Source organism: Drosophila arizonae, chromosome 3 (genome assembly GCF_054131065.1).
Source record: "Drosophila arizonae isolate 15081-1271.41 chromosome 3, UAZ_ARI_1.0, whole genome shotgun sequence".
NCBI classification, from domain to species: Eukaryota; Metazoa; Arthropoda; class Insecta; order Diptera; family Drosophilidae; genus Drosophila; species Drosophila arizonae.
In genome coordinates this window covers 21643590-21670380 of record NC_142923.1, presented here as the reverse complement: position 1 = coordinate 21670380, position 26791 = coordinate 21643590, and the positions used below count along the sequence as shown (strand labels likewise).

The 26791-nt window shown below is 35.2% G+C and overlaps 3 protein-coding genes across 19 annotated transcripts in view; 2 read left to right on the top strand and 1 right to left on the bottom strand.

The window, feature by feature from the left end:
- The first annotated feature begins 141 nt into the window (after positions 1-141).
- Duox (dual oxidase) lies at positions 142-21083 on the top strand. Of its 8 annotated transcripts, none has more exons than XM_089464135.1 (12): positions 142-294; positions 4796-4892; positions 4975-5263; positions 15344-15424; positions 15620-15969; positions 16072-16276; positions 16355-16758; positions 16826-17103; positions 17171-18943; positions 19110-20193; positions 20262-20390; positions 20457-21083. In XM_089464135.1, exons 3-12 carry the CDS (start codon positions 5107-5109, stop codon positions 20583-20585), a joined length of 4590 nt encoding a protein of 1529 aa, XP_089320261.1. In that variant the 5' UTR covers positions 142-294; positions 4796-4892; positions 4975-5106; the 3' UTR covers positions 20586-21083. The 8 variants fall into 8 exon arrangements, with proteins under 8 accessions (XP_089320261.1, XP_017858077.1, XP_089320263.1 ...); XM_089464137.1 differs by having other exon boundaries at positions 159-285; XM_018002588.2 differs by having other exon boundaries at positions 4796-5263.
- Positions 21084-21168: 85 nt separating this feature from the next.
- On the top strand, positions 21169-23380 carry G6P (Glucose-6-Phosphatase). 3 transcript variants are annotated; one of them, XM_018001243.2, is made up of 6 exons: positions 21169-21302; positions 21798-22014; positions 22077-22241; positions 22307-22781; positions 22843-22961; positions 23031-23380. In XM_018001243.2, the coding sequence occupies exons 2-6, from the start codon at positions 21926-21928 to the stop codon at positions 23224-23226; spliced, it is 1044 nt and encodes a 347-aa protein (XP_017856732.1). In that variant the 5' UTR covers positions 21169-21302; positions 21798-21925; the 3' UTR covers positions 23227-23380. The 3 variants fall into 3 exon arrangements, with proteins under 3 accessions (XP_017856732.1, XP_089320280.1, XP_089320278.1); XM_089464154.1 differs by having other exon boundaries at positions 21170-21302; positions 21373-22014; positions 23034-23380; XM_089464152.1 differs by having other exon boundaries at positions 21170-21302; positions 21373-22014.
- A 1644-nt stretch (positions 23381-25024) lies between these two features.
- nolo (ADAMTS-like no long nerve cord) overlaps positions 25025-26791 on the bottom strand; it is a 94341-nt gene continuing 92574 nt past the window's right edge. For all 8 annotated transcript variants that reach the window (XM_089464131.1, XM_018002589.2, XM_089464130.1 and 5 more), the window contains one exon: positions 25025-26783. In XM_089464131.1, the coding sequence (XP_089320257.1) occupies positions 26647-26783 (137 nt within the window). In that variant the 3' untranslated portion in view covers positions 25025-26646. The remainder of the gene's footprint in view (positions 26784-26791) is intronic.

The following is a 26791-nucleotide window of genomic DNA, read 5'->3' as shown; positions in this document are numbered from 1 at the left end:
AACTGTGAAAAAATAATGCGAGAGAAAGAGAGAGGCCGAGAATGTGATGCAGAGACGGAGAGTGAAAGAGAGAGTTCGCACGAGCGTTGTTAAAGACGGCGGTGTTGTCTTCGACCGGTTTCTTTGAAGAGCGCGAGGGGAGGTCGCTCAACAGTGTTTGGTGGCACAGCGGCTGGTGTGCTGCTTGCTCCCTAGCCCAGCTGAGGTGCCAGGCACCAGCAGATATTTCAGTACTCAACGAACTCTTGGCGGCTACGGACGTTTGGCGCTCTCCTTGCTGCATGGGTAAACTTGGTGAGCGCGACGTGGGGACGGGCAAACAACGCTCGTAGTGAGAGTGAATGTAAACGTGTCGCGCATGCGTTCGTCGTCGTCTTCAATTGTTGCTGGTTATTGCTGACTCGTTCGGTTCGGTTTCGTCTTCACCGTTATTATAATTTGTGTGCTGCGCGTTTTATCTATGCAAAATAACGAGCCGAGTTATGTGTGGATGGCAAATAGTTGAAATTGTTTGTCGAAAATTGCAAATAGGAAGAAAAACTAAGCAACCAAAAACAACAAAGAAATATTCCACCCGCTGCAATGTTTTCAAATAGTCTTTAAGTTGCTTGTTGTTGTTGCTTCATTTTTGGTTGTGCTGTTGTTATTGTTGCTTTTTTGGGTCGTCGTTTCGTCGGTTCGCCATCTCTTTTACGCACACGCAAATTCGTTGTGTGTTCGGTTTGTGTCTTTTCGCCTCTGCTTTGTTCGCTTTGAGCGTCGTCTTCTTGTCTTTTGCTTATGTACGTTTTCGTTCGTGAATATAATTTATATTCGTGCTTATTTCTGCGGCTGCTGCGTCTACTTCTACATACTTCATCATATCATCTTCTTCAACTTTAAACCTCCTCACAATCTTCCCACTCTCCGCCTCGTCGTTGCAACAACAACCAAAAACAATTCACAAAACTTATTTGTCGCTTGCGCAATTTTTGCGCTAAACTGAAAATTATTAGCAAAACCAAAATAAAATTTCAAGTACGAAAATTAAATATGTACATAGCGGAAGTGCAAAACTAACGGTTAAATGTGTGTGCAAAAGTCATAAGTGTACAAGATAATTGAAAAAAAAAATAAAAATAAAAATAAATAAATAAATAAATAAAAATAAAATAAAATAAAATAGAAATAAAAAATACAAATATAAATAAATTAATAAGGAAATAAAATAAAATGAAAGTTGCAAACATCGCCGCGTCAAGCTTATAAATCAGGTCTTTGACTATATCTTTTAGAGATTTGCATACAAATTATAATAAACTAGTTGACTTAAAGACACGATAGATCCCAGGGCCTCAAGCGCTCAATTTTGTCTGAGAACTTAAATAGTTGGTAAGGTAGTAGGCAATGTGAGTATCAGAAGAAGAGCAGCAGTTGAAGCTAAAGAGAGAAGACGGCACTGTGAAGAACTTGAGCTAAGGACGAAATCGTTGAATCCTTTTTTTAATTGGCAATTATTCAACCTTTGTCGAAAGCCGCATAATTTGTTGTTTTCTTTTATCTTCTTTACATTCCACTATAATTATGGCTTTCAACTCTTCCACGCTTTCTTGCATTTCTATTGCTACAACTCTCACGCTCGCCCGCTCTCACTCATCCATTCACTCTCTCTCTCTCTCGTTGGCTACTTATTACAGTTACTAAGCAAATGCCTGCTGTATAATTTTTTTTTTTAGAAAAAAAAACTTTTTTGGGTGTCTCTTTGGTTTTATGATTTTGCTGCTGCTGCCGCTGCTGCTGCTATTGTTGTTGTTATTATAATGGAATTGTTAATTGTTTGCAGTTGTGCAATGGTTTTTTTTTTAAATTTTGAACAACGTTGAGCTTATGTTGTTGTCGTTGCTGTTGTCTGTATTTTCGGCTTCTTTCTCGACGTCTCTCTGACTCTGTTGTCGATTATGACTAATGGACGGACATTTGTCGGGTTTGCTTGTAAGCCCGCAGAAGGTCAATTGTTTTGTGGGTAATTCCGTTTATACATATTATATACGCACACACATATCTATACATAACTGTGTGTATGTATGTGATTTTTCAAATTCTTCACGCTTCGCCATTTATTTATTTTTTGTTGTATCCATTGCATTTATTAAACTTATTGCTTGTTGCCTTTTTTTTTGTTCTCTTGCCTTACTTTATGCAATATAATTAATTTGAAACATTAACGAACCATTTCGTCATTTACTTAAGCCTTTTGTTTTGCGGTTTTGATTTCCGTTTTTTCCTTGTTTTTATGTTTTTTTTTTGTTTTTCTTTATTATTGTTTTGTTCCATTGTAAAATATAATGCACCTAAATGCTGTTAAATTTTTGTTTCGTTAAGTGGTATTTAATGGAGCTTTTGGTTTGCTTGAGATATTTTTGGAATTATTATTACATACAGCTGCGAAAAATAAAATAGCACCACTTGCAAACGCAAAGTTTAAGAAGTTCTCCTAGGTGCATTTATCAATGTATTGATCTACTTTTTTCTTGTATATAAGCAGAAAATAATTAATAATCGCAACAAGCCAGAATTATCCCAAAAATATTTATAGTTTTTATATAATTCAAAAAATTCTCAAAAAAGTCGTAAAAAAAACCGAAAAAAATAATAGCACCACTAACCCTTTTCGAGTGAAAATCTGTATTTTTCGCAGATTTGAATATCTTCAAAAGCACTTATTGATTAGATTTGTTGTTTATATATCTATTTTGATTAAAAAATTTTCAGAATTTGTGGAAATTTGCAAAAAAAAATGGGTCGTGAAAAGCATTACCCCACCGAACAACCCAATCTCATCAAAAAGTTGATTTTAACTCGAAATTCTCACAGGAAAGTTGGTCATTTGATGGGTTGTTAAAATCAAATTATCCACAATGCATTAATACATAAAAAAAATTGATGAAAAGCGCGGATTGCGTTGAGTTCTGACGCAAAATCATGTCACTCGTCTCATTCACGGGAGTAAAAGGATCCTTTTAAGCCGGCTACTCAACTGAAAAAGGACCTAAACATATCAGCAATGGACCAAACAGTACGGAAATATTTAAGACATCTCGATTTGAACACTTTCCGTTCAAGAAAAGTACCATATTTGAATATAAAACACATTTCCAAACGGATGGCGTTTGCAAAAAAGCAGTCTCATACTAATACACTTGATCCGCCATGTTTAAGGGTTTTTTTTATATCTAGGACCGAATTCTAAGTTCTGTGGATGTCTCACGTAGGACCGCGATCCTTTTCCACTAAAAATTAGCATCTTACTTTCATTATTCAAAAGTATGTTTCTCCATTCCTGTGTAGACCAATTTTTGTGTTTCCCTTGCAAACGCCATCCGTTTGGAAATGTGTTTTATATTCAAATATGGTACTTTTCTTAAACGGAAAGTGTTCAAATCGAGATGTCTTAAATATTTCCGTACTGTTTGGTCTATTGCTGATATGTTTAGGTCCTTTTTCAGTTGAGTAGCCGGCTTAAAAGGATCCTTTTACTCCCGTGAATGAGACGAGTGACATGATTTTGCGTCAGAACTCAACGCAATCCGCGCTTTTCATCAATTTTTTTTATGTATTAATGCATTGTGGATAATTTGATTTTAACAACCCATCAAATGACCAACTTTCCTGTGAGAATTTCGAGTTAAAATCAACTTTTTGATGAGATTGGGTTGTTCGGTGGGGTAATGCTTTTCACGACCCATTTTTTTTGCAAATTTTCACAAATTCTGAAAATTTTTTAATCAAAATAGATATATAAACAACAAATCTAATCAATAAGTGCTTTTGAAGATATTCAAATCTGCGAAAAATACAGATTTTCACTCGAAAAGGGTTAGTGGTGCTATTATTTTTTTCGGCATTTTTACGACTTTTTTGAGAATTTTTTGAATTATATAAAAACGATTAATATTTTTGGGATAATTCTGGCTTGTTGCGATTATTAATTATTTTCTGCTTACATACAAGAAAAAAGTAGATCAATATATTGATAAATGCACCTAGGAGAACTTCTTAAACTTTGCGTTTGCAAGTGGTGCTATTTTATTTTTCGCAACTGTATGTATGTATGAACAAAAAATCTTTTTGAAGTGTTTAAATGTAGATCATATATATATATGGATGTGTGTATGTATTTATATATATATATATAATTAATTGTTTTTAACAGTGTAAACACACATTTTGATATAAAGCTAAACAGTCTTATATCTTTGAAGTCTTTGAAATCTTAGCAGCAAAATATCATTTATTTTTATAATAGTCTGAAAGTCTAAATAGGTTGAGCTCCTATTAAATGTCATATGGGCTTTTCTTACTCATATATTGAGTGTACTACTATATTGAGTGTACTACATCACTTTGCAATATGCGAAAATATATAAATATATGTATAATATACTATATCTAGATATGCATTCCTTTATCTATTTTGAAAATTTGTTCAATGCCAACTGCTATGTCAACTTTCGGATTCACTCAAGTTCCAACACCCCCAGACCGCACTCGCAATGAAGTCAAGCAACTGGGCAAACATTTTGAAGTTCGATTAGCCATTAAAAACAAATATGTAGCATCAAGAAATCGTATGCAAATTTCACGATAAATAAATAAATAAATAAAACGTGTATTCCGTAACGTTATAAAATATTTAAATAAACAACAAAAATCCTAGTGACAAATTTGTTGACTAAGAATCGCCGGCTATAAAAAAACTTAATTCGTTTTTAAATGAATCAATAGTTTTCTTTACTAAAGTTTTGCATATTTGCAGTGCTGATTCGGAAATTTTCGTGGAAAAGATGAGCAAACGCTGAAAGTCAGCCAATGTGGCGTGTGATAATCGTTATATATGTATATATAGAGAAAAAGTAATATATACTATATATATGATGCAAAATTGTAGCGCCTGAAGCTAAGCCAATCCAATCCAATCGATCCCCTTTCCCTCAGTGTGCTATACATAGTTTTGTTTAATTAATTTCACAATACAATCAATACGACAAGCTACAAAAATAAAGTAAAAATAAAAATAAAACGAAATTTGCTCACAACAATAGCTCACAATATTACGGCTATAAAAATATGAGTGTTCCAAGCGTGCCCCAACAGCGGGCATCAAAATATTCATACTCAACGCGACTCCCGCCTAGCTGGAGATCATGTCTAACGCCCAGGGCATTAGCCCCCCTATTGTTGCTGATTAGTCTGGGCCTCAGTCTGGGCTTTGTGCATTGTTATGGTGAGTACTTTTTGCATATGCCTCTAACAAAACAAATTCAATTAGTCTTAAGATTCATACGAAGTTCCATTGTCATAAATGAGATGAAAAAAAATAAAATTTGCAAAGTATATAGGAAGAAACTTGGCTAAAAATACATAAGAAAGTATATACACTGATTGGATAAAAGTATGTGATCAATTTTAACAGCTGTAAAATTAAAAAAAAATTTTATATACATATTTTGAAAAGTATAATTATTATATATTTTATTATATTTTTTTTTACAATGTTTTTATATAGTGAACAACTAGGCAAAAACAGCATAGAAACCATGCCATAGAAATTTATAAAAATAGAGAGAATATTTATTTCGGTATTACGGGAATTGAAGATTTTCATAATTAACAAATTAATAATGTTCTGAAATAAAAATATAAATTGTTTAAAATAACTAAATATAACACTTTTTTTTTAATAATATATAATGTGTCTAATATTATTAATGTAATGCCGATCAGAATATTGCAAATTTATATCTCTTTAATGATAACTGCGATTTTAATGAAGACAAATTTGTCAATAATAATCAATCTGGGACTTAAATGAAATTTGCTTTATGGTTTTCAAGCAAAGAAAATAGTTTTTTGTTTTATGAAATTTGAAATTGAAATTTTACATTTATACGTGTGGATTTTTTTTTTTATTCAATAATTCATCATATTTGATTGCGATTTTTAAACGTAATTTAAATACTGTTGGAGCAACGGATTTCAGATTTACTATGTAATTAATACAAAGATTTATTAAAATCAACACGATTAAACTTTGAGTAAAATATTTGTATTAATCATTTGCTAGAAAATAGTCTTCACATAATACTTGACTCTAATGCTCCATTAAAATAACTTTGTATATTTATTTATTTACAATAATTTATAAAAAAAAAAAAAAATAAAATAAAAGTATGTAAATACTCTTCCACTCAACTTTCACGCTAATTAGTGATCAACAATCAAAAAACAAATAACAAAGTATTGTTATTGTTGTTATAACAAATTTGAAAGATTCACTGTGCAATTTTTTCGTGTATAGCAAAAAGAAATACAAATAACAATAATTTAATATAACATCTTGAAATAATGTTTACAAAAACGAAACAAACCGCAATTGTTAATGGGGAGAAGCATAATGAAATTGGCAAAGAAAGGAGGAAAACAAATCGTTTACACAGATCAAGCGATCCAATGCCTTACCACATGTGGAGGGGGCGAGGCTCCTATATACATAGGTACATATATATGTAAATATATTTATAAACAATGGATAATAATGCACATTGTTTGCAATAATTTCATTAATGCTCGACAACAACAGAGAAGCTAACGATCCGTGCATAAATCAAATGATTAGCAAAAATCAAAAGAAAATAATAATAAATAAATAAATAAAAAAAAAAAATAAATAAATAAAATAAATAAAACATTTTAACAAAAATACTATATAAATTAAAACGATCCATGAAATTGAGAGAGGAAATAAATCGTTATCTGGCTTGTTGACTGCTTGGGCGTGCATTGACATTTGACTTGGTCCACACCCACCTAACTAACGGTTTATACGCGAAGCAATGTACGTGACCGCCGGCTGCAACATCTGTTAGGCAACTAAGAGAAACAGAAAGATAGATAAAGAGCGAGACAGAGCGAGACAGAGACAGAGAGAGAGAGAGAGAGAGAGGCGAATCGATAGCTAAGGAAATACTCGTATTAATGCCCATGCATAATAAATTAGCAAAGCCAAGTCGCTTCGAGTTTATCGGTCAGTCGATGCCACGAGATCTCGACATGTCTGCCGATATGCTGTCAATCAACCAGACAGAGTAGAGAGACACTGCATGACTTAGGAGAGCTGTATATGTCTGTCTACCCTCCCCCCACCTTGCCCGTTCCATAGTTTTGATTCACGCGTATGACGTCAAACCAAAATGTTAACTGGTTAACCGATTCTGTCATTATGATGGGTTTATTTTGTTGTAACTGCAATCAATTTGCCTAGAGGGGCAGGAACATTAAATGGATATTTGTCTTTGTTAATGCTCAACTAGTCAAATGCAGCAAACAGCCATACATACATATGCGAGTGTGTGCTGGTTAGCACGTCTCTTCTGAATGACCCCATAATTAGAGTTAGAAAGTTCCGGGTTTCAGTATCAGTCTAATGTGTGATTATTTAGTGCTTAACTAAGCAGAAGATCGCATTCACTTAGTTAGTGTTGACTAAGGTTATAGGTTTTAGGTCTTAGCATTTTTAGAATTGGCATGGCTTAAGTTAAAATCAGATATTTCAAAAGAAATAGAAAAAATTATAGATATAAATAGCAAATAATATAGAACATTAATTGCAAATTTTTAATAATAATAAATAAATACATAAATAAAATCAAAATTAAACAAAATTTAAGGCAATTAAAATATAAGAATACCATTTTCATTATATTTACATTATTCTAAATTTTAGCGTATAATATATTAAATAAGTCTTAAGTATGCTACTTTAAACTAAAAAAGAAACCCCTATTTAATCTAGTTTGAGTTATGCGTAACAAGATTTTACTGCTAGTTTAAACTTTTAATTTAAAATTCCTGAACTTTATATAAATAATGCTACATAGAATTAAATGACAATTAATTGATTTGTAAAAAAAATTCTGTGCCTTCTACTCGTTAATTATTTATATTTCTTCACATCATAGCTTCCATCTAGTTTTAGAATAAGAACTAAATGTTCTTGAGATTTTCTGAATAAAATTTCAAGAACTACTTTTCAAATAATGCAAATATTTGCAACTGTGTATGTATAAAAATTTATATAAGTGTTCAGTAACTTGATCATTATTTGCCATTTGCAAATCTTGTGTAATTCTATAAACTAATTTGCAAAAGTTGTTTATGGACACTTGGCACGCCGATAACTGTCGCAATTTATTTCAATTGATTTTGATGTTATTTTATGCGTGCAAATTACGCATTAAATTGTGCCAGTTAAGATCTGAGAATGCCATAAATGTTGCGTAATGCGTGAGCAATACAGAACAGAATAAAATTAAATAAATAAATGCTAACTAACTAAAGCATTTGTTGCTGATAGACTAAGCCAGTTTACCTTTTCATATACCCTGACCATGTTTAAAATAGGAAATCAAGGTATATCAGTTTTGATAAAACGTAGGCATATAGAGGCGTGGTTCCATAAAGTACATATATGTATATATATTCTTGATCAGTGTGATGGAGAAGGGTGAGCAGCTGAAATGTCGTAGATCACTACAGCTAGAGACTTGTATACGCAATAACATTTACCGATATCTCATCCCATTTATTTTTATCGATAATAATCGATAACTTAAGTTAGTTTTTTGAGCGTACCTTTAATATGTGCAAGCATACAAAAAGCGTAGAGTAATGAGAGTCTCAGCTCTTTGTGGGGTGCAGGTGATCTTCCAGTCGAGCAGTCTCAGCTGGAGCACCTCTTACTAGTTATATACTGAATCTGCGCTGAATGTTTTCTGTACCGTAGAGCGATTGCTTTAATTGACTTTTAAATTGATTGGGCAGCGGTCAGGGCTTTAATGAGCCACGCCCCGTTTGTTAACAATATTTTGGTGCGATTAACATATTTGCTTGCCATTTAGCGCTAGGCTTGATCATTTTACAATGACAAACTGTTTCTAATGGCTAAATTTTTTTTTTAAATAAATCGAATCACACTTTTCTGTATATCTAAAATATATTCAGCTTTCAGTCACTTAAACTGAATTTAATATTTATTTATTATTTCATGATTTTTTAAAACTCGATCTAATATTGTTTTTATTTGCTTAATTTATTTATTTTATTTTATTTTATTTTTTTTTTTAATTATTTAGCGCCATGCAAACCAAGTGGCATTAAGCTACAGATGTTTATTTATGCACTAATTAGTAAATAAATATATTTTTTTTGCTTTGCTTCATTATACATATATTGTGAATCACAAATTAAATGTTGTAGAGTGCACGAAGTGTGATGCCTCGTATACAAATAATGTATTGAATATATAAAGTCTATATAAAATAAAAAATAATAACATTTAATATCAATATAATATAATTAAATGTAATTTGATTATAAAATAAATATAAGATGAATGGATGAAAAGTAATGCAATTATTTATTTAATTATGATAAATTTACTTATTTGTCAGCTATTAAAAGATATTGCTATTTTTAGTGTAAATATATATTAAAAAAAAAAGAAGAATATAAATAGAAACAATAACCAAAAACGTCGAATAATAATCATTCATGTCCCAAGTGAATGGATGAAAAGTAATGCAATTATTTATTTAATTATGATAAATTTACTTATTTGTCAGCTATTAAAAGATATTGCTATTTTTAGTGTAAATATATATTAAAAAAAAAGAAGAATATAAATAGAAACAATAACCAAAAACGTCGAATAATAATCATTCATGTCCCAAGTGCTGCCAGATGTATTATTTTAAATTAATATTAAGGCGCATACTAAATAATATATTAATGATTTCATACACAATGAATTTCCTAAATTTAAATTTTAATTTATTTTAAATTTATTAGTATTGTATTTACGATTATCTTTATAATTATTATTCTAAAACAGAGTATGCTTTAGTCGTAGCTGAATCAATTTCTATTTACTTATATTTTTAACGCGAATCACCCACTATAAAGATGGTTTCTGCAAACCCGTTTTAACAATTAATGGCAACGGCCGCAATTCGCAAAACAAACTGAAGCATGGGATTTAAGGCATTTATTAGAGTCAACGACAATATAAGAGAAAAAAATAATAATAAATAAATTAGTAGCAGACAAAAATTGAAATATTTTTTAAAAGTTTTATTATTTGCGTTCGTTCGTGTTCGTGTTTTATTATTTAACCTACTCGAAATGCCAAACGTTTTATTTTGACAATGAAACAAAAGATGCGCTCAAATTGCTTTCAGACGAAAGCAACTATTAAAAAGATCATGACGTTGACAGCAACAGAAACAACAATACGGATCATGACTATATTTTGTGCCATTTTTGAGAGCAATGCTCGCACGTGTGTACATGTGTGCAACTATATATAAATGTGTGTGTGAGGAATGATGGATGGCAACAACAACTGACGACGACGACGTCGATGAGAATCTATATTTAAACAGCACAGATTCAGAGCCAGAGCCAGAGCCAGAGCCGAGCCCGAGCCAGACTCAGAGCGCAGAGCTCAGAGCGGCAACAATCGTTCAGAATCAGATCCGGTTAACCAAAAACGTAGCTAGCTAAACGCCAACAACAATAACAGAAGCAGTAATAATTCTACCGAAGATTTACTCATCGGAAGACTCAGCTGACTTTATGTCTATATATGTTGTACACATACATCCATAAATATACATATATATACTTATTGCGTTGGTGTGCTTGGTATGCCAGAGGCAAACACCTGCTTCATAGCTCGAAAGCAAACTTTGGCACAAAATGTTTGGAAAAACATTCACGACATACCACGGATGCACAAAAAAAAAAAAAAAATAAATAAATAAATAAAAAAATAAATAAATAAACAAGACCACCAAATAAAAGTATGCTATAGACTAGAAGATACCCTATAAGCTGAGTTTTATTATATAAGTAAAATTGCGGCTACTTATGCTTCGAACAGAAAATACATATCAGGTCTCTATATGCTGTTAATCGTGATCAGGAATATATATAATTTATGGTTTCAGTCATGACTTTCTTCACTATTTATATTAATTTTTGCGTGAGTTTACTTTTTCAATGTGAAAATATATATTCGCATAGACTTACATAAATAATAGTTTTGTAACATTTTATTTTATTCAAATAACTCCTTATATTATAAAAATAAAAAAAATTAAAAATAAAATAATATTTTAGCTTCTAAAAAAGTTATAAGAAAAAGAATTTAAATCGAAATATTTCACTTAAAACTATTAATGCTGAATATTTGCTTAAACTATGTATAATTTTTTGCAGTGTATATGTATGTATGTATGTATATACATCTACAATATATACAAAAATACATAATATTTATACATATATGTACCTACATATACATATAGTATACTTATATAAAACGGCAACTCTTATCGCTATCGCTGCGTTTCGGCTCGTCATCATCGCATTATTGTTGTTGTTGTTTTTTTGTCATTGCTGTTGTTGTTGTTTTTAGCTTTTCTAACGGTTACGATTTCACGTTCGTTTTCTTAGTCTTTTGATTTTTTTTTTTTGCTCGTCTTTCACTTTCATGCGCAGGTCCAATGCGTGACATTGGTCAATTAGATGGTTTATTGCAATTGGGCTATCACTATATAATATATACGTGTATTATCTATATATATGTATATATGCAGACACACTATCTGTATACGAATTGTGTTAATGTGAGCTAAAATTGCTGGAGAAACTTTTAAAAGCTTTGAACTAAATAAAAATGCGATACCTTTGCAGTGATGTGAAAACAAATTGTTTAGCTTTTAGGCTAAAGACCTGAAAAATATAGGTCTTAGATAAACACCCCTATAAGTACATACATCAGTTGTTAAAAAGAGAGTCATTAAAAACGTAATAGGTGCCCAAACAACTCGATATTTCCGACAAACTCTACAACAATATTGTTGTGTAAAAAGCATGATGAAAGTATTTAACCCCTTCTTATCTGATGCTTCCATAATAGAGCAATATAATGATGATTATCATGATTTTTGTCAAGCGAAACCAACTAACATTTGACATAAGTATTACACTAAATATTTGCCCTATCTCTCTTTAGTGTCTACTTCAAATGCAATTGAGAGATCATCTGTGTAATTTTGTGGAAGTTAGACTGCCACCTGTCTAATAGTTCACGCAACTTTCACTCATTTAAGTAAAAACGAAGAAAAAATAAGCTTGAATTCCAAGCAAGCCAAGATAAATGAGTTGAGTGTCTTCTGAAAGTTATTGACATGAATTCCACTCGCTAAAAGTTCAATTGAGCGCATTCCTAATAGTCTAGTGCGAATGCACTCAAGAAAACGAACATACACCACATCAGAGCGCACGAGAGCTGCTGCCTGCAGAGTATATTTTGGATCGTAACTGAGAGAGAGGAGATGAGACACATACGCACACACATGAAGTCTTGCACTTTGACACCTTCTTACGGATTTAATGGTGTAAGTGCGTGGGAACTTATTAATAGTTGAATGCTTTTTGAGCTGTTCTTGCATTAGGGCTAATGCCAATAATGACATTGTTGATTTAGCTGCAGTCGCTGCGCTTATCATTTCTTAGGTGATATACAATAATATAATTATCGGTAGGGATTTTTCTTTGCTTATAATTAGAACTATTGATTTCGCTAAAAATCGCTTATCGCTGAATGAATTAATGGAATCTTCAATATATGTAGGTATATATGCATGTACATATGTATTATAAATTTGTATGATATTTTGTGTTTTATATTAATAAATACGTGAGATTAAAATAATAGCTTACAGTTTCCTACCTCATATATTATTTGTTATAAATGTATGCAGAAGGTCATTAGGCTTAGCTCGCCAAGTATGTACATGTAAATGTCTCTGCTTAATCTGAGTGAAGTTAAGGGAGAAAACGATAGAATCCACAAGGCGCACAGAACTAAAAAGACGTTGCAAACTTGTAGAAGGTGAAGTGAGCGCTTACCTAAAAGTTGATGAGTGGATTGTAATGTGGACATTTGTGTGTCAATGGTGTGGATAATAAGAGCGTGGGAATTAAGGGAAGAGTGGAGTGCTTATCGAGCTATTATTGTATTAGTGAAAGTGCTTAGCTTACACATGCATATTTTTCGTAATGCAGGTCAGTTGCTTACGAGCAGTTGCTGTAATCGGAGCTGGTACGCAGTACGCATTTTCATGCTGAGTGGTACATACACATACATTCGTATCATATTATTATTAATGTGTATATTAAATTAAATGCATGCATATTTATTTAGTTTAAGTACATGGTGTGTCGTTATTAAGTGAAATTGTTTATTTTTACCCCTGAACACCCTATTTGATATTTTTAATTTAAGCAAAGTCAACCAGTGAATCAATCAGTCAATTACGTCCTCCTACTAACTTGATTTTGTGATTTAAGGTTTGAATGATAGCCAATTGATTATCGGCTCCCATTTACTTCTGCTCTTTGGTCTCATTTTCGCAATGAAGTAGCAGACCTTGACTATTGAAATAAATAATGAGTTTATTTTCATTTAAATTAAGTATAAGCAACAAACGTTTGGTACTCCATTTATCTGAAGGTTTTACGCAGCCGGAAATCTGTAGAATATCTGATAATATCTACCATATGCCACCGAGTATGTCTATTATATTGGAACTTTACCTAAACTCATATATATTTATGAGAGCGACAAAAAGTTGACCCAAACAATTTGTCAAAGGCGCCAAGCAAAAAGTTTTTGATTCATTGACATATAAAAATTAAATGCGACAATGAAATCTATTTGTTAACTGTTAATTGGTTGCCGATTTGAGTGTTGGCCAAAATAAAATATATATATATATATATTTATAAAAAAAACATGTTTTAACTAAAAAATACCCTGGCATAAGTAGGGATCGAACAAGCGCTTTTAATAGTTAAATAGATCATTAAATAACTAGATAATTATTTATAGTCAGCATCTGTTAGAGTTACGTAAATTGTCAGAAAACCAATATACCTCCTGTATTAATAATTTCGTGGTATAGAAAAAAATGCACACATGATTTAATTTCATCTAAAATCAATTAACACTATCCATATAGCCATATAGTCATTCAAGTTTACGCCAGACCAAAAACTCAACCGTCTAATGAAGCCCAAAAATTCTTTTTCATCTTTTGCGGCTTAATTAGACAACGAGAAAAAGTTGTCAGCATCTCAAATAGTTGGCCAAGAATGCAGTCGCTCCAAACGCTGGCTAAATGCATTGTGGTTGCTCTTTTTTTTTCTTCACTCACAATTATTTTTGGCTAACTATTTTGCTTACAAGCAGCTTAACGTTCGTAAGATTTTGGCATTTTGATGTCATTAAACCAAATGCCATTAGTTTAATTAAAATTTCCAATATTGGCATTTCTATAACATAAATGTAAATAATTAAATAAAACTAATTTGATATATTTTGAGATCATGGCAAAAACTACAAAAGTGCGACAAATCTGATTTATAAACAGTGATTTGTGACTTTTTAAGGAATAAAATAAATATACAAACTAAATATGGCCTCAAATTATATTAAATTGTCTTCAATTAAGTGATTTTTTTTTTTTTTATTTACCAACACCAAATTAAATTATCCAACGATATTACGAAATTAAATTGAATAAATAAAGTTATATATTGAATACCATTTGCACAAATATAAGTATGATTCTTAATCTCTATTAAGAGATTAACAGAATCGCTCTTTGAGCTGAGCTCAGCAAACACATACATACGCATGTGTGTTTGATCTGACTGCAGCTAAATGAGAGAACAATGGAATCCACATAAGTGGGCTAACGGGACTCATAAATAGTGAAATGGAAATTGAGTGCTTCATGAATTGAGTGGATCCACATTTCGGCATTTATCTATCAACTGTATTGACAAGAGCGTGGGAATTTCTGGAATATTGGAATATTCAGTCGTATTTCATATGCATTTACAATTATTCAATGCAATTTAATTTGTTTCTTAACAATTAGTTCAAATCTATAAATAGAAAAATATTTGATAATGGTAGAAGCCATAAAAAAATTAAATTTCTTTTTATGAATTGTGTGTATTTCAATTTATAGAAAAAATTTGCTGTTAAGATGAATGTTTTATATTTTTAATTTTAACCAATATATGTTAACATGTTACTTATTCTTATAAGTACATATATACATATGTACTTTATATAGATATTTTTTATATTTTTAATACATTTTTTACATATATAATAGAATATCATTTATTATAAATTTCTTTTATTTGATATTCTCTTAAATTTCAGAGAAAATGTATAGTCAGACTGAGAAACAGCGGTACGACGGCTGGTATAATAATCTCGCCCATCCCGACTGGGGCTCTGTGGGTAGGTGCAATATAGAATATGATATTATTAGAATATTATCTAAGTATGTAAATGCAACAACTTTCTAAATGTGTTTACTTAGAGGGCGGCACCCTGGATTAAATTAGATTCGCCACGTTTAATCGAAGCTATTTGCATTGACACGACATACGATTTGCATATAGTGAATACTGAAAATTTCAAAACTATTTCCAGACAGCCATCTGGTGCGCAAAGCACCGCCCTCGTATTCAGATGGAGTTTACTCGATGGCAGGTGCTAATCGGCCGTCGACAAGGCGATTGAGTCGTCTATTTATGAGGGGACGCGATGGTCTCGGCTCGAAGTTCAATCGAACTGCATTGCTGGCGTTCTTCGGCCAGGTGGTGGCCAATGAGATTGTGATGGCGTCCGAGTCCGGTTGCCCCATCGAGATGCATCGCATCGAGATCGAGAAGTGTGATGAGATGTACGATCGTGAGTGTCGTGGCGATAAATATATACCGTTCCATAGGGCGGCCTATGATCGCAGCACGGGTCAGAGTCCGAATGCGCCAAGGGAACAGGTGGGTGTGAACACGTGGGTGTTTGGGTGTGTGGGCGTTGGGTTAGTGATTAGCCTTTGCCAAACTGGTGTACAAATGTCGACAATAAAACCTACTCCGCAGATAAATCAAATGACTGCTTGGATTGATGGCAGTTTCATTTACAGCACCTCCGAGGCATGGCTCAATGCCATGCGATCCTTTCACAATGGCACACTGCTCACCGAGAAGGATGGCAAGCTGCCCGTACGAAATACGATGCGTGTGCCGCTCTTCAATAATCCGGTGCCGAATGTCATGAAAATGCTCAGCCCGGAACGTTTGTTCTGTAAGTTTTGATATGATTATATGAAGATTATTTTTAGTAAATACCAAAGTAATTCCCATTACATATATAATATTTCAGTGCTGGGTGATCCGCGCACAAATCAAAACCCTGCCTTGCTCTCCTTTGCCATTCTCTTTCTGCGCTGGCATAACACCCTGGCGCAGCGTATAAAACGTTTGAATCCCACTTGGTGTGACGAGGATATCTTTCAGCGTGCCCGGCACACGGTCATTGCCAGTCTGCAGAATGTCATCGTCTATGAGTATTTGCCGGCATTTCTGGGTTCCTCCATTCCGCCGTATGAAGGCTACAAGCAGGACGTACATCCAGGCATTGGGCACATCTTTCAGGCGGCTGCCTTTCGCTTTGGCCATACCATGATACCGCCTGGCATCTATAGGCGCGATGGCGAATGTAATTTCAAGCAGACGCCCATGGGCTATCCGGCAATACGTTTATGCTCCACGTGGTGGGACTCCAGTGTAACTATATTTATATATATAATCACACATTTTGTATAAATATTTATTAAATCACAATATCTTGCAGGGTTTCTTTACCGACACGAGCGTGGAGGAGGTACTGATGGGTCTTGCATCGCAAATTTCCGAGCGCGAAGATCCAGTATTGTGCTCAGATGTGCGGGATAAGCTCTTTGGGCCCATGGAGTTTACGCGCCGAGATCTGGGAGCTCTGAACATAATGCGTGGACGTGATAATGGGTTGCCCGATTATAACACGGCCAGAGAAGCGTATGGCCTGCGTAGGCATAAGACCTGGACAGACATCAATCCGCAATTGTTCGAAGCGCAACCCGAACTATTGGAGTAAGCTCGAAATGGAGTTTAAAATTCTTGTAGTTCCAATACTAATACAAATTGTTTCCACTCACAGCATGCTCAAGGAGGCTTACAATAATCAGCTGGACGATGTGGATGTCTATGTGGGTGGCATGCTGGAGTCCTATGGCCAGCCGGGCGAGCTCTTTAGCAGTGTGATCAAGGAGCAGTTCCAACGCTTGCGTGATTCCGATCGATTTTGGTTCGAGAACGAACGCAATGGCATTTTCACGGCTGAAGAGATTGCCGAGCTGCGTAAGATCACGCTGTGGGACATCATCATAAACAGCACGGATATAGCAGAGGATGAGATACAGCGTGATGTGTTTATGTGGCGTGCTGGTGATCCTTGTCCGCAGCCCATGCAGCTGAATGCCACAGAGCTGGAGCCATGCAACTATTTGGAGGGCTACGATTACTTCTCGGGATCGGAGCTAATGTTCATATATGTGTGCGTTTTCCTTGGCTTTGTGCCCATACTCTGTGCGGCTGCCGGCTATTGTGTGGTCAAGCTGCAGAACAGCAAACGTCGCAAGCTGAAGATACGCCAGGAGGCGCTGCGTGCACCACAGCAAAAGGGCTCCGTGGACAAGATGTTGGCGCGTGAGTGGCTGCATGCGAACCACAAGCGTCTGGTCACAGTCAAATTTGGACCCGAGGCGGCTATCTATACGGTAGATCGTAAGGGAGAGAAGCTGCGCACATTTAATCTGCAGCACGTGGACGTTGTCAGCGTGGAGGAGTCAGCGACGAATCACATAAAAAAGAAGCCCTATCTGCTGCTCCGTGTGCCCAGCGATCATGACCTAGTGCTGGAGCTGGAGTCGTATGGAGCACGTCGCAAGTTTGTCAAGAAGCTGGAGGATTTTCTGCTGCTGCACAAAAAGGAACTGACACTGATGGAGGTGAATCGTGACATAATGCTGGCCAGGGCAGAGACTCGAGAGCGACGCCAGAAGCGGCTCGAGTACTTCTTTAGGGAAGCCTATGCGCTCACCTTTGGCTTGCGGCCGGGCGAGCGTAGGCGTCGCTCGGATGCATCTAGCGATGGTGAGGTGATGACTGTAATGCGCACCAGTCTGTCCAAGGCTGAATTCGCGGCCGCGTTGGGCATGAAGCCGAACGATATGTTTGTGCGCAAGATGTTCAATATTGTGGACAAGGATCAGGATGGACGAATCAGTTTCCAGGAGTTTCTCGAAACCGTGGTGCTCTTCTCGCGCGGCAAGACGGACGACAAGCTGCGCATCATCTTCGATATGTGCGACAATGATCGCAATGGGGTCATCGATAAGGGCGAACTGAGCGAAATGATGCGCTCGCTGGTGGAGATTGCGCGCACCACTAGCCTGGGCGATGATCAGGTGACCGAACTGATCGATGGCATGTTCCAGGATGTGGGACTTGAGCATAAGAATCATCTGACCTATCAGGACTTCAAGCTCATGATGAAGGAGTACAAGGGTGACTTTGTTGCCATCGGCCTGGATTGCAAGGGTGCGAAGCAGAACTTCCTGGACACGTCCACAAATGTGGCGCGCATGACCTCCTTCAACATTGAGCCCATGCAGGATAAGCCACGGCACTGGTTGCTCGCCAAATGGGATGCGTACATTACGTTTCTGGAGGAGAATCGTCAGAATATCTTTTATCTATTTCTGTTCTATGTGGTCACAATTGTTCTGTTCGTGGAGCGTTTCATACACTATTCCTTTATGGCCGAGCACACCGATCTGCGTCACATCATGGGCGTGGGCATTGCCATTACTCGCGGATCTGCTGCATCTCTCTCCTTTTGCTATTCGCTGCTGTTGCTGACAATGTCGAGGTGAGAAATATTCCCTGAACCAATATATGTATTCTCGATTAAACAACCAGCTGAGTATTCACAAATCACAAATCTGGCTTGGTACAGGAGATTTCCTAGTCTAGAATCCCAGAGCTTTTTTACTTGTTTATATTATACTAAATTCAATTTTGTCTTCTGCTTGCAGAAATCTCATTACCAAACTGAAGGAGTTTCCCATTCAGCAATATATTCCATTGGATTCGCATATACAATTCCATAAGATTGCCGCCTGCACTGCGCTGTTCTTCTCGGTGCTGCATACGGTGGGGCACATCGTTAACTTCTACCACGTGTCCACACAGTCGCACGAGAATCTGCGCTGCCTGACGCGCGAGGTGCACTTTGCTTCGGACTACAAGCCGGACATTACCTTCTGGCTATTCCAAACGGTGACCGGGACAACGGGTGTGCTGCTCTTCATCATCATGTGCGTCATATTTGTGTTCGCCCATCCGACAATACGCAAGAGAGCTTACAACTTCTTCTGGAACATGCACACGCTCTACATTGGGCTCTATTTGCTGAGCTTGATACATGGGCTGGCGCGTCTGACCGGTCCGCCACGCTTCTGGATGTTCTTCTTGGGGCCGGGAGTCATCTACACTCTGGACAAGATTGTCTCACTGCGCACCAAGTATATGGCACTGGATGTCATCGATACGGACTTGTTGCCCTCGGATGTGATCAAGGTCAAGTTCTATAGGCCGCCCAATCTCAAGTATTTGTCTGGGCAATGGGTGCGTCTGTCCTGCACCGCCTTCAGGCCACACGAGATGCACAGCTTCACGTTGACCTCGGCGCCGCACGAGAACTTCCTCAGCTGTCACATCAAGGCGCAGGGGCCTTGGACATGGAAGCTGCGCAACTATTTCGATCCGTGCAACTACAATCCGGAGGATCAGCCCAAGATACGCATCGAGGGCCCGTTCGGTGGTGGCAATCAGGACTGGTACAAGTTCGAGGTGGCTGTCATGGTGGGCGGCGGCATTGGCGTTACGCCCTACGCCTCCATTCTAAACGATTTGGTCTTTGGCACCAGCACGAACCGCTACTCAGGCGTGGCCTGCAAGAAGGTTTATTTCCTGTGGATTTGTCCATCGCACAAGCACTTCGAGTGGTTCATTGATGTGCTGCGCGACGTGGAGAAGAAGGATGTGACCAATGTGCTGGAGATACACATCTTCATCACGCAGTTCTTCCACAAATTCGATCTGCGTACAACTATGCTGGTGAGCTGTAGAGAATCTATATCTCTTCTGGATCAATTTCTCATTGAATTTTTCCGTCTTGCTTCTAGTACATTTGCGAGAATCACTTTCAGCGCCTCTCAAAGACATCCATATTCACGGGTCTCAAGGCTGTCAATCATTTTGGACGGCCCGACATGTCCAGTTTTCTCAAGTTTGTGCAGAAGAAGCACTCCTATGTGAGTTGTCTGATATTCGATTTGTTCATTAGAAAACATAGTTAATTTTGTAATTTCTCTTTACAGGTATCTAAAATAGGCGTCTTCTCTTGTGGCCCCAGGCCGCTTACAAAGAGCGTCATGTCCGCCTGTGATGAAGTGAACAAAACACGCAAATTGCCCTATTTCATACATCATTTCGAGAATTTCGGCTAAGGCGAGTGCAAGCCCAGTTCTTAATCAGCTCTACAATTATCTGCCAACTACAAAAAAATCACAACACCCCACACACACACACTCACACACACATAATGAAACATAACGGATTACTCTACGAATATTATACGCATAGTATTTAGTTTCATTCATTCAGCATTTAAGCGAATTTAGTTTTCACCTGCCCCGCCCCCTACGAACCTGTCCCTATCTAGCCACAAATGTCTCTCACGTAATCTGTAACTTCATAAATTAGTCATGTTCTACAATTTAGTGCATTATGAAAATTTCCATTGATATTTAGCTACAATCACAACAACAACAACAAGAGGATGAACAAACAAAAGAAGAAAAAAAGCGGCCCTTTTACTTTATATACATATATTTGTGTATGTGTATGTGTATATGTATATGTGTATTTATTGAAAATATGATTTGTTATCAGTTTTTGTAAACCGTTCGCATTATTTATTAAAATTTACAATTTAATTGAAACTATTTAGGTATATTTCGAGTTTATTTGTATATGATGGTTATATTTATGTATGTATATATGGTTATGTATATGTATATATTATATTACCTTTTTATTTGTATAGATATTTGCGCACAAATTTCATGTATGTATGAGTCTATAAATTTGAATTTATGAACTAATCATTGTATTTCTTATATTTAGCTCACACAGTGATTGCGTTGTATTGAATTAATTCATAAGTAAGTACGATTTTTTTTTCAATATTTAATTTGTTCTAACTCTTTATATATATTTATTTTTTCATTCAAGATAAACATAAATTTGCATATCATTTGGACAAAATGACTGAATTTAGTATAATTAGAACAGTATATTCCATCATAATATAATTTTTTAGTTTATCTTCCATAAGAAATATCATTATACATATATTTGTAGCTCTATATACGTGATTAAAAATATAATAATACTAAATGCTTGGTATAAATTATATGTTACTTATATGTAGCTTAATATTAGTATTTAGTATTATTGTAATATTTGTAATCACGTATTTTCTTGTATAAATATGTTTTTTCTCATACAAAAGTATATACTTATGATTACAATAATACTCTATCAAATTAACAAATAACGCAAGTGCACTGCTTGTCCAGCAGTGCGACAAGCAGTTGCACATACAGTTAAGCAGTTTAACACAAGCTATGCCCAATATTTCATGCCTCTACTGTAAGCCGCTAAAGCGCCTGCGTCAACCACAGCTGTTCGCTGGCAACTTGAAATGGAAACAGGATTCGCACAGTAAACACATATCCTGGGTTAAATATTTACTAAATCTCTAGTTAAACAACAATAATATTAAATGGAGCTGGATGTACTGCGCCTAACGGCGGACTATTACCACAAACTACTCGATGCGGAGCTGCATATCAATGAATGGGTTCAGGATAGGCAAGTCAATAAAAACTCACAGGCAAATCTGATATATAATAATAAATATACATTTCTTGCAGATTGTTCATAGCGGAGCCCTTTTTTCGTTTTGTCAGCGTTTACCTGGAGCCCAGCAATCTGTTCAATGTGCTGATACCTCTGCTGGGCATCTGTGGACAGGATTTGCTCACACATCTGGTTTGCGCGCTGAGTTTGGTCAGCGCCGTCAGCTCCTTTGAGAAGTGGCAAGTGCTGCAGCTGCAATATTGTTGTAATTGTAATTCAATGGATATCTATATATCATTTACAGGATCTATCCGGATTGGCGACCCCTTTGGCGCCTGCGTGAGCTCTATGCCAATGAGTACGCCATTCGGCCGGGCGTCGCCTTGCAGAGTCACGATCTGAGCTGCGAGACGAGCGGCGGATTGCCGTGTGCCCATAGCATGGCTTGGACGGCACTGCTAATGGTGGTCAGCATGCACCTGCCCATGAAGAATCGCTCCTCTAGCTGGCGGCTAACCATGTATGGCCTGATTGGCTGCTGCATCTTGAGCATGTGGCTGAGCCGCCTCTATCTAGCCACCGAGTATCTGCATCAGTGCCTCTTGTCCACTTATCTGGCCATAAGTCTCTTGGCCAGCTGCCAGAGGCATCTGAATTCCCTGTATAGCCGGCGATGCAGTTGGGCAGTGTTGATGGTTCTGTTGCTTGGCTGCCTCGCCATGGCCGTTTACTTCCTTAAGCTACACCTGGACATTGATCCGCATTGGTCTGTGCGGCAGGTGAGTGGCCTAAAGAGTCTCAATTGCAGTGATTTCATTTATTGAACTACATTTTCCGCAGGCCTTTAAATGGTGCTCCGAGCCCACATACATGCGACATGAGAGCAGTCCCATCTTTCTGCTGGCCCGAGATCTGGGCAATCTAATGGGCGTGGCACTTGCCTTACCTGTGGAGCAAATGTACGTACATATATGAGTTCTCTGGCTTTACAGCATATTTATTAATACTGTCTTTACTCTTACTTTTAGAAGAAATAACAATTCGAAATATTCACATCGCTTTGTTGGCATCGCCATTGTAGAGTTGCTTAACTATATCCTGCGCCTTGGCACACCCAAACAGCATGGACGCTTCCTCTTTCTGGCCTATGAGTTTATACGCAATGCCCTGCACTCACTGATACTCGTTAAGCTACTGCCGAAGCTCTTATGTAGAAAGAGTTGAACTTTTAAAAATAATTTATAAGTTATTTTCCTAATCTGTTAATATATTATGATTTCAAGATTTTAATTCAAACGTGTGCAAGCCGCGCTTTTAGACTTAATATTTTAAAAGAAATAAATTCAAATAAAATCAAATAAATCAAGCCTATTTACAATCTCAGTGTTTGTTATTTGCAGTAAACTTAACAGCTGCTTCTGCTCTGACTGCGTAGCTGACTTAACTTAAAAGAGCTCAATTATTGAGTGATGTTAATTAACAGCAAGCTTACGATCCACTCTGTTAGTTAACATTATTGAGAAATTTAAAATTTATCATACGGCAGTCCACTGATTCGCATTTCTGTTCGCCTGATACTTCGACCAGATTTTCGGGCAAAATTGACGACGAATTGAATCAGCAGCGGCTGCCCCGCGAGGCTAGGCAACGTTTTATTTTTTGTCTGTAAGCCCTTTGAATTTGAATACTGGTATTGCTCAAACAAACCTTGAACGATGCTCAAGTACAATACAAATTTTCGTTTGATACTGAAATAAGCTAATAAATTTCTATTGTAGTTTCTTTTATATTAACCTTTTTTTTGTTAATATACAATAAAATATTTTAAATAAACAGAACAGTGATTTTAAAATGATTTCATACTGAATTAAAAGGTAGTTTTTATTTTATTTATTTTTTATTATCTACTGTTTTCTTTTCTTTTTTTTTTTTTTTTTTTTTTTTTTTTTGTAGCATATTCTTTTTTATATACATAATACATAAAATAAAACAACAACTAAAAATTAACTGAATTTAAATAATAAAGAACATAGAATACTCACTTGTATGAAAGCGATTCGCTTTAAAAAAAAATGTAACCGACTGAACAAAGCGAATGCTAGTGAACAACTAAACGCTGCAGCGCGCTGCAGACAAAAAATATCAATGCATTACTACAACCGAAAAATTTCTCTCCCATTCACATATACCAATACATGAATCATGGCAGTTCTGCTCACGCTCAGGTCTGTCTCTCAAGAAATATATTTCTTTCTCTCCTTTTCACATATACAATTAAATGTGTATATGCATGTATGCCATTGCTGTTCTGCTCTCCTTAAATTCTCACAGACTGTGGTCCACACATATAACGACATTGATCCGTTATTGCATGAGTATGTATAGGGAGAGCTCAGCTCAAGCACACTGCTTCTCTTACGATCCAACTTGCTAGCACAGTTATTCTTTCCTAATTTCCTTACTTAAAAATAAGAGAAGTGATCTCAATTTAACTTCCACAAAGGTAGCAAGCGAATTTCTCACACATGTGCAACTAAACCAATTTGTGACCACTACAGAGCTCTGTTGAGTGAAATCTTGCAGCTCACTGGAAGGAGGCACTCGAGTGAGAGAGTGCTATTTCACGCCAAATTGGTTTATCTCTCAAACACACGTATACACTGCACAAGATCCTTATTTTTGCAAGATTTTTAAACAATATTTATTCTGTTATTTCATTCTTCATGTTTTCTTTTTTTCGGGTTCTTACAATATTTAAGCAGTTGCTTTCGTATTACATTTTACCATTGTAAAACATTTTTTCGCTGTTGCTTAAAATAATTTATTTATTTTTCGCACTTGTTTTTGTTTTACTTTATTTATCTTTATATAATGCTATTTTATGTGTATGTAAATTGTTATGTGTATTTGTGTGTGTGTTGGTTTATGTTGGTGTTTGTGTATGTTTAACATTGGTTATGGTATGCATTTTAATTAGCTTGTATATGTATTTTTTTATAATCTTTACTTAACAAGCTAGATATTCGATTTTCGTTTCGTTTGCTTTTAACATTTGTTTTTGTTGCTTTTTTTTTTGGTTTATAAGTTTTAGTTAGCAGCTAACGGGTTTACGTTTTATCTTTGCATTTAGTTGATACATATATATTTATTTACTTATATAAAACAAGTTGTTTTTGTTTTTTAATACAAAATATAAACTAATTACAAATATTTTATATTTATATTTATTTTTATTTAATAACATTTATGCGTGTAAATAAAATGTTTATTTACAATAACTGGACTTTTGAATTTTTAATAGCTTTTCTTGTTTTACTGTTGTTTTTAAATGCGCAAGAGGAAAATTGTTTTTCGTTTTTCATAAGTTAATTAACATATTTTTCTAATCAGAATTGATCTCCAAAACAAAATTAGCTGAACTTAGCTTTTAGTATTTGCTAGAATATTTACATAATGTATTTAGTTTGTATACTTTTACATACATATATAAATATATATATTGGTTAATACTTACCAATATATACATAAATATTTTTATGTATTTGTATAATATGTTTTTCCACATTAGGTAACAGTGCATTATTTTCATTCAATATTTTGCTGGGTTAGTTTTGTGTCTTATTTGAAATTACAGTTACAAATGGCAAGTGTTTTGGGGGCATTTGGAACATTTACTTCTCGCTTCTATTTTTATTTGTATTTTCGTATTCGTATTTTCCATTAGCTCACTAACATTATATCGATTGTGAAGTTATCTATACTGCAAATTGTTGCTTAACTTTCCACGGTTTCCCAAGTAGCGCCGCCCAATATTTTTTATTTAATTAACTGTTTGTATTTTTTTTATTTTCATTTTGTTATGGGATTTGGTTGCGTTATTTAGTATTTATTTGCAATATGGATTAAATACTTTTAGTATTTAATTCTGGAATTGCTTAAAGCAAAGCCGACAATCAAATGCTGGCAAATCAAATGCTACAAATTACATTTATCTATAATAGTAATAATAATAAAATATCATTATTATATTATATTAGGGGATCTTTGCTTTCATTCGCAATGGCCAGCTTGGCTTGCTTCTATCTGGGCATATTTAAACATAATTTGCGCTTAGTTTACGAATAGTTGTAAATATTTGCTCACATCATATATATGTATGTATATGCTTATCGTTATCTGTAGATATATGTCGATGCATCTGTGTATTTGTTGCTTATTAATGTAGACAAAAATTGAAACGAAATTACTGTGCATTCTTTTTGCTCGAATTGATCTGCGTTTCCCAATTACATTTAACTATGCCTTACATATCGAAGTCAACTAAATAGCACTCGTTCTTAGTCATAATAGATTCATGGAGTTGTTGATTCATTGAATAATTGATTCATAGATTCATGATTTGTGTTTCATAGATTCAATTACATAATTACTCATTTACTCAATTTATAGATTCAGTGACTCATTGATTCAAAGACTCATAAATGAATTGATTCAATGATTCAATAAATAAATAATTCAATGATTCATAGATTTATTAATTCATTGACTCATTCATTCATATTCATATCTTTCAGTGAGTGTATTCTCCATGTACTTATAGTAATTGCTTGCTTGATTTTCGTCCACTTCTAAGTTGTGTCGGATCTATTGAAGCTCTTCGAGTTGGGGCTGACAGGAGCCGCAGCACTTCTCCTTATAGCGATGCAGTCGACAGAGGCCCATAGAGCGGGCATTGCGACAATAGCGAGAGCTATCACGACAGCCAGCCGAAGTTTTGCCCACTGTTCAT